The sequence below is a fragment of the Suricata suricatta genome, chromosome 1 (genome assembly GCF_006229205.1).
Source record: "Suricata suricatta isolate VVHF042 chromosome 1, meerkat_22Aug2017_6uvM2_HiC, whole genome shotgun sequence".
In the NCBI taxonomy this organism is placed as follows: Eukaryota; Metazoa; Chordata; class Mammalia; order Carnivora; family Herpestidae; genus Suricata; species Suricata suricatta.
This window is the reverse complement of record NC_043700.1, coordinates 87,132,557-87,150,405: the sequence shown is the minus strand read 5'-3', so window position 1 is coordinate 87,150,405 and position 17,849 is coordinate 87,132,557. Positions and strand designations below refer to the sequence as shown.

The 17,849-nt window shown below is 31.3% G+C and overlaps 1 protein-coding gene across 3 annotated transcripts in view; it reads left to right on the top strand.

The window, feature by feature from the left end:
- PCDH10 (protocadherin 10) overlaps window positions 1-17,849 on the top strand; it is a 58,460-nt gene that overhangs the window by 8,105 nt on the left and 32,506 nt on the right. For 2 of the 3 annotated variants that reach the window (XM_029940904.1, XM_029940909.1), the window contains exon 4: window positions 5,265-5,570. In XM_029940904.1, coding sequence (XP_029796764.1) covers window positions 5,265-5,570 — 306 coding nt within the window. Of the gene's footprint in view, window positions 1-5,264; window positions 5,571-11,193; window positions 11,473-17,849 lie in introns of those variants that run through there. The other variant, XM_029940905.1, reaches the window with a different exon arrangement.

The following is a 17,849-nucleotide window of genomic DNA, read 5'->3' as shown; positions in this document are numbered from 1 at the left end:
CCCTAAATGCAGAGAATTGAAATCCATTTGCTTAATGACTTTTTTCCAGTCCCTACTGATGTTGTGTCCTATAAACTTCACATCAAGTGGCTATAATATTTCCTAAAAGTTAAGCCCATTTCAGGTAAATGAGTACAAATGTTTTATTGTCATACAAAGCCAGGTATTAATGATCTTCCAATTGTGTAATGTTTAAGAAATATTATTCATGGCACATCTATTTCCAGGTTTAGGATATAAAAAACAAAATTCATATGTATCAGCAAATCTCACTGAGCTAATTTTTAGGGGAAGAACAACAGACTGCCATGGAAAAATAACACTAGAAAGATACAGACCCTGAATTCTCTTCTTCAGTTTGTACCTTGTTCCACCTTACATGACGTACACTAGCTCAGTGCTTCACCTGTTTAAACTTCCCAACTTTTTATTTATCCCCGATTTCTTTTTCTATGTTAGCATTACTTTGTATTTATTTATTTCAATATGCCTTCTATTTATTCTACTATGAATAGTTTTCTTTTTTGTTCTTTCTCCACCCTCCCCCTTTGCTTTTCTCCTTTCTAAGCCATTTGGAGTCACCAATCTTGTTCATAGAAGGGCTTTAAACACGGAGGCAGCTGCACAGAGAATCACATAAGCTTTTTCAGTTTTCTACTGCACCTGGCTCCATGTGTGAAATTCTTCGGTTTGACCACTGCGCTGTGGCATTTTCTTTCTATAGCCTTGTCAAGGTGCTTTCCGTTTTTTTTCAGTGTGCTATTGATGTATTGGTTAGATAGGGCAGAAGTCCAGGGAGATGTGGTAAATGTATGCATAAACCATCACAAGAACAAAATCTGATTAATCACGGCTTAAATAGCCACAGATACGTCAAACTGTACTTAAAAGAAATATGGTTTCAATTTTGTTTAGTATATCATGAGGTTAAAAGATACTTTTTTCTAATTTGGAAAACCAATACAAAAATTTTAGTTGTATACGCTTTAACATTTTAACATTATTGCAGGTACACCTAAGGAGATATATTTAGTTATAAGAATTTTTTGCCTCGCTTATTAAATATTTGTGATGTGCATACTACAATCATCAATTCATTTTCAATACTTGTGCCTTCTTAAAAATGCACATTGAAGAGGATAGTCTTAAGTGATTTTGTTAGTGTTACTTGTTACAGTTGACCTGAAAATTGTCAGATCGCTCTTTCTTGTACATTTGACCTTCAGTTACAAGGAAACTTAGATTAGATGTGTTCATTTTTTAACTAATTTTTGAGATCAATACATGATATGTGGTCAAAACCTGTCTACATGTTAAAAAACAGAGTGATTTGAATTGCCAGTGTTTCCAATCTGGTAAAGTGTATCATGACATGTAGTCCGCTGTGCCACCATTCTTAGCACACCAGCAAGACAATTTTTGATTCATTATCAATACGAATTTCCCTTTCCGAACTCCACTCAGAATTTAGATACTGGCTGATTAGCCTCTGGATTTGTAAATAAAGTGAATTTACATGATTGTTTGCAAAAGCTTTTTCATGTTCATAGTGACAATCTGAACTACAACTTGATGCTATAGGGAGCTTTATAATTGGCAAAAAATATGTGACAAAAATTAAGAAAATGGAGAAAAATATCAACACTTTCGAAGATTCATAAGTCGGGAGAAATTTTGAAGTACATGTTTTGATTTTTTCATGAGTGAATCATGTTGATTAATATCTGCCTCCAAGCTATCTTTTCCGAAAACTTACAGCAGTTTTTGTGGTTATAACTATCTCTCCATTTTCTGTTGTTGTTGTTAAGTGGTTAAAGGAGGACTGGAAATTTCCTCAAAAAATTAAGTATTAATTTTCTTTTAAATTAATTTATCATGTTATGAAAAATTAAGCATTTTTATGAAGCCTTGGTGCATGAGAAAGAAATGTGCACATAACTTTATATTATCACATTCATCAGAAAACAGCACAAACTGAATACAATTATAATATTTTTGAAATCATGATGTGTTCTCAATGGTAATATCACCGCCACTGACTACAAAGAACAAGTTACTTGCCAGTTAGAAAATATGTATTTTAAAATTTGTCTAAATATATCTTTGCATAACAGGCAGTCTATCACATCAGCTGTCATGCCTTGTAGAACAGATTATTTCTGAGAAGTGGGAAAAATAAATAATATATATATCTTAGAAATTACCAAAACTTCAAAACTGAGGTTTGGCCTGTATTTTTCTGCTATATAAATCTCACAGATTCTATAGTAGGGATATTTGACTAAGATAATATAAAAATCACATCAAATTTATTTTCTCTTGGGATTCAATTTGAGCTATTAAAAAATTTCAAGAACAACGTGAAAGACATGCATTTTAATTTGTCACCTGTCCTGGAAGACCTGGAATTCCTGTATATCATGTAGTCATTTATCACAATAAAACTTCTGCATATTTGGCCATTAAATAGTATATTTAATGGGACTGGTGATAAAGAGGTTAAAAAAATGTAGTCTTTCAATGACTCTCTGAAGTGAGGAATGGTAACAAGTATATTTATTTGGTTCTCTAATTATATATCTAAAAGACAAATGATTTTTAAGTGTATTGATGTAGTATTGATGTAATTTTTTTTAATTTTTGTTTCTGTGTCCAATATTTTCCTCATGAAAAATTGGCACACTTGTTTTATCAGTAAAACTAGTGAAGTACGTTTGCAAAATTTGTAAGACTTTATCTTTCATTCTGGTTATATAAAGCTGTGTGGTATTACTATGGGAATCACACTTTAAAAAGGCTAGTTCATAGATTTAGTATAAACATTATTTACAAGTGTTTGTCAAGTAAAATTGTTCTTCCAACATAAAACTTGATCCTATTTCTTCTTTTTCTTATTATGCACATGATTCAATTTTTGTACAGGCTCTTAACTCATAAGAACTTGATTACATCATCTAAGAATTTTAACTGACCTCTGATAATTAAAGAAGCCGAAAACCAGAAAACCAGACACTTCAAGAAAAGAAAATGGACACAACTGAGTATAAACTATTTAATTAAACAAGTTCTACTAAAAGTACCTTCTAACATACACAACATCTTAATAATGTTGAGTGGCTAGCTTATTAAAATTTTTCTACAAGAGAGATGATCATTTTTAAAATTAGGAGAGCACTTGAGAGTAAAGCTGCTCAAAAAGATGTAGAAGATTGTTAACGGTCTCATGTTGGATATTTAAAATGGTAAACATCAGTCCTGTGAGAAAAATAACTGTATTAATTATAAATTTTGCATTAGTACACATCTTTATTAGAGTTTAATAATGTAGTTTTATCTTAATACTTGAATTAATGCCTCCAACTTTAAATTTAATATGATTTGAATTTAATTTTAAAATAAATAATTGCTCATAATAATTTTACTTTGAACAGTAATTCCAACTATCAAAAATATTCTTTTCTCCATCATATTGCAAATAGGGATCACTTCTAGTACAGCATTTAAAATATAAATTGCTTTGGTTCTATAGCTTTCACCCACCTAGGATGTCAGTGTGTAACAGGGACATATTTCTTCTTCTCTTTTTCTTTCTACATATCTTTGAAGAAATAGAAAAAAAAAAAAACTCAGCTACTCTGGTGTCAAAAAAACACTGACATATTTTACATGCTTTCTTAACCTGGTTCCTTATCCTGGTTTCAACTCACGTTTAAGTTCCTCAACAGTTCACTGATCAGTAATTTATTTTGAGGCTTATGCATGACAATTATCAATGGAACACTTTAATCGAAGCCAGACTCAGCATTATACATAGTTTAATTTAAAATAAAAAAGTCATAAAGTGAGATTAATATATGATAAGAAGATTCATTTTCTCTTTAAACATAATTTACATAATTAACTGTTCTTATCTTCAAAATACTTGTGGATAATCTAGAAGATTAATACTATGAAAGAATTATTTTCTATACTTTATACATACAGATGTTAAAATATACACACACAAACACGTAAACTAGTTTGTGACAAAAGACCATTAGGAATTTAAAAACTAAAACACAAGAGTTCAAAATCACTCATGATATTTATAAGAAGAAACAATCAGATGGGTTCATTAAATAAATATTACTCTGTTGATTAAAAAAGAAATTCCTCGTTTTTCCAGACTGCTTATCCATTGAGAGCTTCTGCAGAATAATCATACCTGAGTTATTCTAAATTGATTCTGTTTAAAAACATGCACACCAAATGTGTTAGTATGTTTAGAAAAATATTAAAATGTGATTATGGTTTATGTATTGGTTTTCTGAGTAGAGGTAGTTACCAAAATGAATGTCAAATGGTATTCTGTAATGCTCAAAATTGTTATGCTTTGCTTAAGAAACTGAGCTTTCTTGAGTCATAATCAGTGTTTAATAGTCTCGTCAATCTGTGAGAGACAATGAAACTTGAAGATGTCATTTGAAATCTGCGTATTCTAGGGTTAGTCAGGAAACAGGTCTGTGTTCACTAGGACAAGTGTTTCCAATATGGAACAAATAATAAGATATTTGTCAATAGTATCTGCAGCTGACTCACATTACACTCGATTACCTTGGTTTCACTAATTATAGTCATTTGTTCTGGGTTTGTCTGTAATGGCAAATAATAAATAGTAATATGGGCTACCAGAATGTCATTGAGCTATACCTTTTAGGGTCATATTTTGAGAACCTAAGATAGCATGCTCTTAGCATGGCTCACAAAATGTTTCATTCTTGTTATTTATGTTTATCAATATGTGTGCTGTATTTCTCTTGAATTTCACTTTCTCTTTAATGTCTAGATTCCTTAATCTAAATATCATCAGTTATCAGCAGTTGTACTTTACGTATTTCCAACGTTTTTTTCTCTAAGGAAAAAACATGTTGGTGCCTTATCATTAGAGATTATGGATTATAAAAGCTTTATATTTGCATTCCTTTCTATTATAAATTTCACCAGAGATTTTTAAAAAATATTCGGTCTTTCTCTACTCACCATTCCTTAGTTTGTTTTTTTCCCCCAGTTTTTTCGGAACTCTCAGAATTCTTGAAACATCTTCCTCAGGGTCCTCTTTGCTAGAAGAGTCTAACCCTTTGCACAATAGTACAAAGATAATTTTGGTTCCTAGGAGGTTAAAGCAAGAACAATTTGGTAAAAAATATTCACCCAGCACTCTTTATTCTACATGTAACCTTCCACGTTAGTAAAACCTGAATCTGTAGTGTCTCTTTTGTTTACAGGTATGGATCTCTTCTCCAACTGTACTGAGGAATGTAAAGCGCTGGGCCACTCAGATCGGTGCTGGATGCCTTCTTTTGTCCCCGCGGATGGACGCCAGGCTGCGGATTATCGCAGCAATCTGCATGTTCCTGGCATGGACTCTGTTCCCGACACCGAGGTGTTTGAGACTCCAGAAGCCCAGCCGGGGGCCGAGAGGTCTTTCTCCACCTTTGGCAAAGAGAAGGCCCTGCACAGCACCCTGGAGAGGAAGGAGCTGGATGGACTTCTGTCTAATACACGAGCGCCTTACAAACCACCATATTTGAGTAAGTATTACATAAAAGGCTTTATCAAAGTATTCCCTTTGAGGGAATAAAGTTCACCATGCCATCCTTCTTATTTGAAAATAGAGCTCAGGTTGTTTTTCAGAAACAAAGATAAAAGGGACTCTTGGATGCAGGCAGTACTTTACTAGGGAAAAATGAATATGCTGAACAGGAGGACAGGTTCCTGTGTTAGGACATGGTTGTTGACAACAATCAAACATAACTTTTGATGTTGAAAACATTTTTCAAAAGCGTTTCATACTTCCTTTGAATATTGCTCTCTTGCTTACTTGATATCCATGTGTTTTGAAGAGCTTAATTAAGATGGAAAAACATCTCTTGACACTTGAGTCACTGAGAGATCTCATTTATTTATTGATGCCAGCATTATCGCATAATCATCCTTTTTCCACAGTGACATTAAACATTTGAGGCTAAATTAGGGAGTTGGTGCAGCTATCACTTTGTCCATTCAACAAGATTTAGTAATGAGTTCATATGGAGTAAAGTCTGATCAGACTAAGAGGAACAATGTGATGGAAACATGTAAATAAAGCAATATTTTTCATTTACATAAAATTATACATTCTCCTAACAATGGAGACTGAAAATTGTACTCCACTCTTCCAATATTGGGACCATATTCTCTAAGTGGATTATTTTATACAACCACTATGAAATAAAAATGCTTAGAGATTCTGTAGTATATTTCCTTTGAGGATCTTGGTAATGAAATTATCCTATTGTTCTCTGCAACATAGGAATCTTTTTCTTTTAGTCAACGGGTAAATACCACTGGCAATTCAATTGTTTGGTCAAACCACAGAAACTAATATTTGATAAGGATGAAACTCATAAAAAGTCAATCAAAAGATGAGTTTTTAAAAAGATGACTTTTATCTTGTACAGCAAATCTAAGATACATGATGTTTTCTTACTTTCTTCTTCTAGTACAAAAAAATAATGGAATCATAAGCTAGAAACAAAAATTAAACAGTTTGCAGATGTATCATTTCTTTCATGACTTAAGGGATGAGAGGGAAATAGAAAAGTACTTAAAGGAAAGACAAAAACTAGAAGAACAGGTATTTTAACTCATGAATGTAAATATGAAAGGCATGAATTGAATACACTGAGTACAAGACTACTCTAGACATTGACAAAGGAACGGATCTGCCATTGGAAACATACATTGTGATGGTGACAATGATTAAACTGTTCTATGAAGGATTCAATTCATCTTTTCAGATTTCTTGGAAATCAACCCACGTGTGATATAGTATTTTATTATTTCAGAACCAAATAATTGCTCCTCTCTATAAACTATTGATATTTATTTTGCTTAATATTTTTCAAGTTATAAAATACAAGAAGGACCCCATATACTTAAGGAAAATATTGAAATGTTTAACATCATAGCTAATGAACTTTGGATACTAGAGTCTTAAAGTTTAGCTCACACATCTACACACATTATGATTTAAAATAATCTAGAATAGTTATGTGTGTTGCTAGAAATCAAAGAATGCATATATTATTTAATTAGGAAAATTAAGATTTTTTCCATATCACTCAGATACAGTAGAATAAATTAGTTTTAAAAACTATTTTTTTTTTCATTTTAGCCAGCTCATACCACTCAAAATTTAGAGTTTGGGATGAAGTGTGACCTAGGTAAAAAACTAAGCAAAAATATAAGTATTTTGTTATTTTTACTTACTACTCTCCTTAGCTATTTGTAGAATGTCAACTTTTAATGTCATCTTAAAATTACATCATAGGCCTGATTTTAACAGACATAGTCAATTTTATAGTTAGTTTAGTAGTATAAACTATATAGTAAAACCATGCCTAACTGTTTTGCCCTCCAAATTCATATGGTGGTAGTTGTTCATACTTGTATTATTTCCATCAGCAATGGAAGTACTCTCATCTTCTAAACTGAAAGCCTGTCCCTTATATAGCTAAGTTAAAATGTTGACACCTATTACTTATTTTTGACCAGAATGTTTAAATAATTATTAAGGTAGGTTTTATTTTGCTAAACATGCATTTAGTTCCTTAGTAAACATAATATACATTTGATGTGAATAAAAGCAGCTGTATATTTAGTGATTTTTGTAGAGCTCTTAAAGTAAAGCCTAACGAAGCTACCGCTATTATTTATAAAATGATGAAAGAATGGAGGTCATTGTCTGTACAATGACTTCCCATTTTTAAACTTCTGATTGCAAAATTTAAAATTGGAAACTGCAAGAAACCAATGTTTACGTAAAAGTACATGTATGCACATGGTAAAAAAGTGGTTTCTGTGTGTTTTTTTAAAGAAATGTTCACATACAAGTATATTTTCTTTTCTTTTTTTTAATGTGTAAGAAAAGATCCATGAAGAATATATGTGATGCATTTAATGAAGTGGATGTTCATTTTAAAATCAGCAGTGATTTTGAAAATATCTATTAATATTCATTAGTCATGAGCACTTTACGAGCATGTTTGCTCTTATTTTTGTTACGATGTTGTAGTTTTTTTAATACCCTCATAAAAGCTAAAGGAATACTCTGAACGATTGAAGAAATAAATGTAAACATGTAGAATATGTTCATATTCAAACCCCAGTTTTTAGATTTATCTTAAAATGTTAATGAATTTTAGCTTGGCTTTACCTTTTTATTTTGGAATAATAAAAAATATTAAAGTATCATCTTATCTTTTAGTAAAAATTAATCATTGTTTCCAACACTTATTAAAATGAAACACAAAACATATTATCTGGAGTTTTAAAATAACATCACATGTTATTGTGAAGAATTCAAGAAATTTTTTAGTATTATAGATACCTTATATAAAATAACAGATGACACAATTTGGATGGTCTCAGCAAATGAGGAGCATAAAAATAATTTAAGTTCCAGAATATAGTTGATAAAAGTTATATTATCAAGATAATTTAGAAAAAACCCAAGAGTTAAAACAATTATGTTATTTTTCCAATCATTCTTCCTTATGATTTCGGCTTCACATTTTGAACATCATCACATACGATTGATTTTTGTCAATAGATGAGTGTATCTTTTTTGGTTCAAATCAACCTAAATGATACAAAGGATTTCAGGATTTCAGGATTCGTTATTTGGAAACTTGTTGATTTTTTGTTGAAAAACATAATCATCAGTGTCTAAGAATTGATAACAGTCAAAAGATAATGACCAATGAAATTTCATCTAAAATATATTTGTGAAATTCTTTTTTCCTTTATTTGAAGGGTCATACAATAATAAATTATATAGGATGAAATGAAAAATACATTGACAATAATTTTTTAAATATGATATCCATGAAATATTCTAGACTCCTAGAACTGTAGAGAACCATTTACTTAAGTATGTGGTCTGTCCTGCCTTCATATTACATAACATTTAGATTACTCTAATGCATGCTAAAAAATTATGAGCTGTCTCTTGACCTAATTTTAATTTTGCCTACTTTTTGAGTCTCCTTCAAACTTCAATTCAGCCTACTCTTAAAACAAGAAAAGATGTCAGAACTTTTGAAACATTCCATTTGGAAAATTGCTGACACTACGTAGACTTCTTTGCAGTAAACCTCATTTTGAGAAAATTCTTTTGGGCATCTATGTTATTTCTATGGTGCACTTCAAGTTTTCAGTTGATTAAAATTGTAGAGCATGTTTTGTTTAGTCACATCTCTTTCAATCCCTTCATTATCTCAATCTGCCTTCTCTGAGTTTTCTTAATCTGTTGAACTCAATAGTGTGGTTAAGAGTGTACATAGGATTCAAAATAAACAACTTCTCTTATTGGCACACATCACCCTCATATTTACATATCCTAAAATAGCGTTTTCTCTGGGATTTGTGTATTTCTGTAATGTCATAAACATAGCATCACTTTACCAAATATTAAAGTCCACAAGTTAGCATTCTTCTATGTGGCCTTTTTTAACATTCCTGTCTCCTAGCTCCATACATCACCAAATGTATCCACATCCTTTTTTCAGGATTTTTTTTTCCCGATTACATGTGTTTATTTCTGTATCTTTTGTCTCCAAGTTGGGTCACTTTTTAATAATACTTTATTTCTGAGACTTCTGCTCCTCTTGCTCTTCTCTATAAGAATAGCTCTAGATTTGTGATACTGTAACTTTCTCACTATTTTAGTTTATCTCTTTGTGACAAATCTATAGTCTTTGAATCACACCAGTCCTTCTATTTTTCATTAAATTCCTTTGTTTAGGAACTAATAATTGATCTCTCATAATCAACATAATTTACTCACTTCAACTCTGTGAGCAGGAAACAAATGATAACTCAGGGCCAGAGGAAAGGAAAATCCCAGTTCATATTCTTTGCATATCTACTTTTAGATTTAATGTTTACTGAATTTTAGAATATTTTACGTCTTTGAAAAAATGATAATGTGTTCACAATTTGTGTCATTACTCCAGTTAGCTGCTGCATCAGCTGCCTGCAACTTTCCTGTAACTCCAGATAAATGAGATATTATAACATTATCTTATTTCTTCTTTAGTTGTTGAGTAATGGTCTACCTCAATTAATATGATTTACAGGGAAAGCTATAAAAATCTTCTGAGGTGAACAGTTCATTTTACTTCTATACATCTGGCAATTTCCGTAGGCAATTTGTTTTTACTTATTCAGACATCAGTGCTTCTCTGTGACTTATCACATGTCATTTAAAATGTGTGCCTTTGGGTCCATTGGAACTAGTTAGTATCCAATACTCTCTTGGTGTATTGAGACTCATTACCCAGCTATGCATATTATAAATGCTAAATAATTATGTGATGAAAAAATGAATGAATGGCTAAATGAATGTTTTTAAAGTATCCAAATAATCTTTAATGCTGTCATTATACTTTCATTTACACACACATCTGCAGTTATTTTTTAATCTCCAGGCAAACCTTCTTCTCTTCTAATTTTTAAAATATGTTTTAAATTAGTTGTATTTTTCTCATGCTAGTGCTTCCTGGTTTTTATAAGGGGAAGTGGACTGTGAACTCATTCAAAATATTGAAATGCTCCTAACCAAGGTGCTTTGTTATGTATGATGGAGTTTTTCCATGCTTTGAAACTTTAAACTCCTTTTGATTCATTCTAACAACTTATATCCTCAAAAGGTGTTAAATTTGTTTCATACCTGTTAGCTCTCTCAGAACTCTAAGAACTTCTCTTTCTTAGCAGATCTTTGAGATTCTCTTCTATGGATATATTTTATTTACTAACAGCTCTCATGGTTTAGGTCTCATCTTTCTATTTTTTGTAAAGCTAATAGATCCAAATGTTCCTCTGGTAGCGTCACTTGTTTTTATTATATAATTCCCCTGTAGGAATTACTTATTTGCATGTTATTGGTTCTGTTTTTGAATCTACAGCTATATAGTGCAATAAAATATATATTTAAGGGTATATAGAAAACTTAATTGCTGAAAGTAATTTATATCTTTATGCAATATTTTATACTCCATGCGTGAGTGTCAGTTGGTTTTTTAAAGCAGTTTATTTGGTGCATACTTTGCATTTTATTGAGCAGATATTTAGCATATTAATATTATTTATATACCTCATTTTATATTACAGATCATTTCCATCCTCTTTCTTATTTTTTACTTTGGAAATAAATTCACATAAGCATTTGTCCATCATGTGAGCCTAACAAAGGAAGATTATCAATTAAAATATAAATAGAATTATTCAATGAAAAGGATTATCTACCTGGGATTTTTTTTCCGGCCTCATCATACTGAAGATATGTGGGTCAAAATTTAAATGCATTAAGTCATAAAGATATTGTAAAGAAGTCTGGAATATACAAATTCAATTGCTTATAAATATCATTAAACATTATTCAATACTCAATGTGCCAGGCTTTTTTTGAGTGAGTCTGCGTCTTCTGAAGTCCTTTTAATAGGAATCAGATAGCGTCATTTTGATAATAGAGCGTGGAAAGTGTTTCAGACTGTGAGGTTCATTGTTTAAGATTAAATAATACTATCAAATCAAGACTAAACTTAGCATAATGTAGTCAATTTAATGTTTCCCAAAGTATAATAAAAATCTTGGAAGTTTTATATTGAGGTTCATATGACTTCCTAATTACTGACTTAGTGGTCCCTAATCACCTCATCAGTTTAGGAGGGGACAGTGTAGAAGATTTGGAAATACTGGATCCAAAATGAAATTACATACAAAAGAACATGGATGAAAACAAATTATAAACTAGAGATTCTCACAGAACAAAATACATAGTTTTATTTCTGAATCTTTAACAGACACATTGTATGACATTATATTTGTACCTTATACCTAGGCATATATTATATTGTTTTCTTGAAAATATATTTCTTTTAACTGTGAGGATCGAAAAGAGTATATGTGAACCTCATTTCAACAAAACTTTTATAATCTGGATAGTAAAGTGTTATTAAATAATCAATGACAAAAAATAAAACAAAACAAAACAAAGGCTAACAATGACAGCTTTTAAGTCATTGAGTTCAACAAGTAATTGTAAATCCTTTTTCTGTGTTTTGTATTTGTGATTCTGTTGTACAGATACATTTGTGCATAAATACATTCCATACAGAAGCATTATGTTTTTAATTTAATTTAATTTAATTTAAATTATATCTGTGTCACCAGAGAAAGAACACAGCATGATTATTTAACTAGTGGCTCCTTCAGTATCAGAAAATGGTAAACATGAAGATTTGGCACTTTTTGAGAAACAGATAAGTGACATTTTTGGTCTGTTTCTTTTTTTTTTAAGAGGCTCGTTGTACTTTCTGAGGACCAGTTCACCTTGCACATTGTAACAAAATTAACCATGACACTGTAGAGGAAGCAGGTGTCTGTATTATGAGGAAAACTTTATTTTTACTGTTTTTAAGAATATTGTAATGAATAGGACTTTTCTCCTCTTTTAATGTTGCTATTACCCAGAATCCTGGACTAGATTCCAATGTCAGCTGTGTTGGATATTTAATTGTATATTTTACACTTACTAGAAAAGTGACTTTGTTTGCCCACAAGTTCCTAAGGTTCATATTTATTCCAGTAACTATATTTCAGATGAAAGTTGGCCAATGACTGCATTATTCCATAAAAAGCATAGTTGTAAATATTTTTTGTTAAAATTTCAAATAGGTGCCTCAAAAAAGAAAAATAAAAAGACCCAAGCCTAGGAGAAACACATAAATAAAGTCCAAATCAAATGCATATTTCTTAAGTTAAATTTTGAATCCCCCTGGATGAAGAAGTAGCAATGGTAAAGAGGCTCTATCATATCTCATTGAACCTATCACTGGATTGTCTCAAAGTACAACACATGGTAGAAAGTTTGGAGCCAACAATGGCAACAGAAGATAAAACATACATAATAAGTGGCCTTGATAGCATATACCTGATGGTGTAGATAAAATAAAATATTTCACTTGAAGGTTTAATCAAAACAGTGTTAGGAATAGGTCCATAGATATGAAGGTTAATATTCTAGTTTGACAGTTGCTATCATTTTATTCTTAGAAAATGTATAGAAAATCTGGAGACCAAGCTGTAAAATTAAGATAAAACTATGGTACTCTTTTTCCTCACTGTTAATAAACCTGATACCAGAATTCTTCTCCCTACTAGTTACTAATGGTGTGGTTTTAAGGGTTATTTGCCAGAGAAATACTCCTCAGATGATTACACCAGAGATCATGAAACCTAGGAATGTTTTGGTAGATGTTTCCTGATTCTTGAGTTACCTCAAACTTTTTAATAAGAGTTATGGTAATAGAAAACAATATTACTTAGTACCCATAGAGTTCCACTAAATTTTAGTTGTGAACATTTTTTTTAAATGATGGATAATTTCAAGCATATAAAATAGAGAGAATAGTACTAAGCTCTTCATGTTCTTCAGCCTAAACAATTATCAGTTCCCGGCCAAAGTTATTTCACCCAAATGCTAACATACTGTCTTTTCCCTCAGATTTTTAAAGCAAATCCAGAATTCCAATTGCTTAACCATTTATATGCCAGCATATGTTTATTAAAGATAAAGTTTATTTTTAACATTACCACAAGAACCTATTCCTCTTAAAAAAAAAGTTTTTACTATCATTGATTGTTTAATTATTGTTCAAATTTCCACAATTTCCTCACAAATATTATTTACATTTACAATTAATTTGATTCATGCTTAAAATAAGTTCCATACATAGCAGCTCCTTTTTATTTTTAAACTTTTTATTAAATTATAATATGCAAATAGAAAAATACAGAAATCACAGATGTAGAACTCAAGTTTTCACAAAATGATCTCACATGTGTAATCAGCAGCTACAACATTAGCTGGGTCCAGTAACCAGAACATTACAAATACCTAAAAAGGTCCTGTATTTCCTCTTCCAGCTACAACTACTCCAGGGGTTGCCACTATCCTAGCCCCTATCCAAAAATTAGTTTTTCTGGGTTTTTAATTTTATTTAATTTGAATAAATGGAAGAGTATAATGTACTTGTTTCACTGAAATGTAATAGCCAGTTACTCTGTCCAATAATACAGTCTAAACTGTATATGCTAAAGAGACCAGTTAGCATGCATTCTCCTTAAACATGATTTATTTTCCTATTTTGGGAATTCTTGTCTTATCCAGTCTTCCAGAAATGCTTGGTACCTCTCTTTATATCTTTCTTTTTGATTGAAACATAATCTGTTAACTTAGTGGTATTTTATAGAAACAAATATTTAAATATATTGACTTGAATACCAGATTATAGCAAAACAGAAGAATTGTAATGTCTGTATTTCACATTTCTTTGAGTCTAGGTTAGAGGATTGTGGCAAACTGGCCCCCATGATGCTAAAGGGAGACTTAATAAAATAAAGAGATTAACATTTTGGAAAAAAGCATCTCTGACTAGAGTTTAAAAGGATTGAGGGACTGTGAATTGAGAAGAAAAGGGGAGAGGTGACTTAACAAATGTTAAGTGCTTAAACAAATACTACACAGATAAGATAATGATCAGTTAATCTGTCTTTATTGAGAGCAGAAAAGAGAAAATGGATCTATATTGCATCCTGAGAGATGTAAATTACACATTATGGGAAATATCCTGACCCTGACATTGGTATTTGCTCCTGAGAGATATGGAAACACTTTACCTAGAAAGCTTTACGAACTACAAACATAGGCATATGTCGACTGTGATCTGGTGGAATGGCACTTTCTAGCCCTGTGAGCTATTACCTACCAAACACATTTCCCGGCATTGGGGCTGGTGAAGGAATGGAAGGGATGAGGCTCAACTTTACAGAAGGATGAAGGAAAGGCGATCGAGGAAGCCTAGGTTTTTATCTATTGCCTTCCTTTCCCGTTTCTATGTAGATGACTTCTTATTCTTAGAGATTCTGAAAGGAAAGATACTGGTTTCTAAAAAGCATTTTATTTCCCCTCACACAACGAATTGCAATTGATGATTGAACATCCAAGAACAGAAATTAAGAAATCATAGGTTTAGAAGGAAATTTGGGGAAATGTGTAGGGGGCAAAAGCTAAATGTAATATGTTTATTAAGTTATTTATTATACATAATATATATAGATGCAGTATATAACAGATCATGTCTATTAAAAGTATGCATTATAATTGAAAATGTAAAGCTTCACGTTTTCTATGAAAATAATTTACAAAAAGAAAACATATGACTATAGATTTTAAATATCTTACTTTGTCAAATATTGAATCTTTATTGAGCTGACATTTCTCTTTTAATAAGAATTTTCCACTTTTGGTATCATATTATCTTCTGCTGAATTTTAAGGAAATACTTGGTGTGAATTACTGTGAAATGGCTCACAATTAAACAAAAAATGAAACTGGCATTAATAATGATTTACAGTCAAGTTGCCTACTCCTTAAACCTAGGAGTAATACATGCTTTCTTAATTATATTGGAAGATAATACCAAACTGACTGTATATGATCATTAGATTTCGGTTTTTATTTTGGAGAGTAAAGTAAAATGTAGCATTAGCTTGGTAACATGAAAGCATAAATTAATTCTACACTTAAGAAGATAAAAGAGGGGTGCCTGGGTGGCACAGTTGGTTAAGTGTCTGACTCAGCGCAGGTCATGATCCTGAGGTTTTTGAGTCCAAGTCCTACATCGGGTTCTATACTGATAATAGAGAGCCTGGAGCCTGCTTCAAATTCTGTGTCTCCCTCTCTCTCGGCTCCTCCTCTGCTCGTCCTCTCTCTCTCTTTCTCTCTCTCTCTCAAAAATAAATAAACGTTAAAAAATAATTTTTAAAAAGAGAAGAAAATATAAAGAAAAATAATGAAACAGTAATTGTAGTAGATAAACAAGTCTAAATTTAAAACAGTAGTAGCTATTACTGAGTGCCCGCTTTGTAGACACAAAAAGATGAAGTAAGACACAATAAAGGCACTGATTTCATAAATACACATCAGTGTTGTAAGGTGATAGATCTTTTTATCAATCAATGGTTAAAAATAATTTTTGAAATAGATATGTGAATAATTTTATGTTTATATAAATATACTTAATTTTATAGAGATAAAATGGTTGTTTGGTATTAGACAATGTAGAAATGGCTTTTGTTGAAAGATTAGAGTGAATTCTAACTCCTCTGAACTTAAATTAAGCTAAGGATTTGGGAAATCGATGTTTTTAAATTATAGAAGGAATGGTGTGAAGATAATTACTTCTCAAACTATGAAAATAAAATATTGACTCATTAAAATCACCAGAAAACAACTTCTAATGCAGGTTTACTTAGAATTATTTTTACGAAATATTTGGCATTAATTAATTAAAGTTTCATCTTTCACATTTGAAATTGAGCTTGGGATCTAGGGACATAAACTTTGTACTTAAATTGTTTGCTTTAGAAAAATTCTTCGTAGAAATTATATTTTCACAATGCTTATAGAGAAAGTGTGCTGATATATCTGATATGGGGAAATGTTATCTTCCCCTTAAATAAAAACATTTAATGTAGTTTATGAAGGGCATATTGTATTGCTTTGAAGTTAATTTTAATTCTATGTCCTTTATTAATCTTTCAAAGTTTTTCATATTTCAATTGCTTTCTAATTTCAGAGGATGTTGATAGATCCTATTATTTGTAATACTACTTTTTATTATAAAGTAGTGCCATGGCAGTTTAGAACTGTAAAAAGTTCTTTAACCAGCTGTTTTAGACGGATCTTCCCAAGCTGCTGACGAAAACTGTATGACCCATATTCAAGAAAACTTACTGGTGAGCACCGTCTATATTCCAGGCACAGTGATTTTCAGTTTTGTTTGACCTAGAACTAGATTATATAAAATGTTCCCAAGGCCAATCATACAGGGAAATTATTATGGCTCATGAACTCATCACAGATAGATGTGAAAGAAAAATTAATATCTTCACTTAAAATACAAAGGTAATAATGGAACCAATGGAATTATTCTTGAGAGATATCAAGAGAAAAATAGAAATACCATGAGAACTTTGGCTGAAAACATCAGATCAAGTTCATTATTGGTGACCACACATAGCTTCACGCGTCCCCATTCAGCAGAAGGATACACTACCTTTTCTGCGTAGATCAACGTACTCGGGTCAGGTCATCTCAGTGTCATCTGCTCTGCACCATTCTACAAACACTCAAAAGCATTTTTAATTATTGATATCTTCCCACACTATACTTCATGTTAACTACCGGCCCTCTTTGGAGATTATTTTGAAAAAAAACAGGAATAAGTGAAACTTGGGCATTTTATAACACTAGTGAAAAGTCCTCAACTTCCTTTAAACTGTACAAGAAGTACAATCTATTTACCTAGTTGGATTGTAGTCTTAGCAAATACTTGGAAAATACTCTAGTCTTATTATTATTTCCAGGATCGGTTTTCCTAAGCATCACTAATTTTTTCCATTTTGACTATATGGTAACATCAAATTTTTAATTTCAGCAAGTATCACTTTCTGATTTTGTTCTTAAGGTATATGTGTACTTGCTTTGGACTTGTAACCTACTACATAATCACAAGGGTAGCTCTTTTCATCTATTCTCATATCAGAGATGTGATGTGGTATAATTAAGAGCTCTGGATACAAGTCCAATCTACCCAGGTACCAAGACTGATCCAGCCAGTTACTAGCAGTGTGACCGCTGTCATTCATTTAACCTTCCTGTAACTCATTTTCCTCATCTGTGACATAGATCCTCAAAAGCT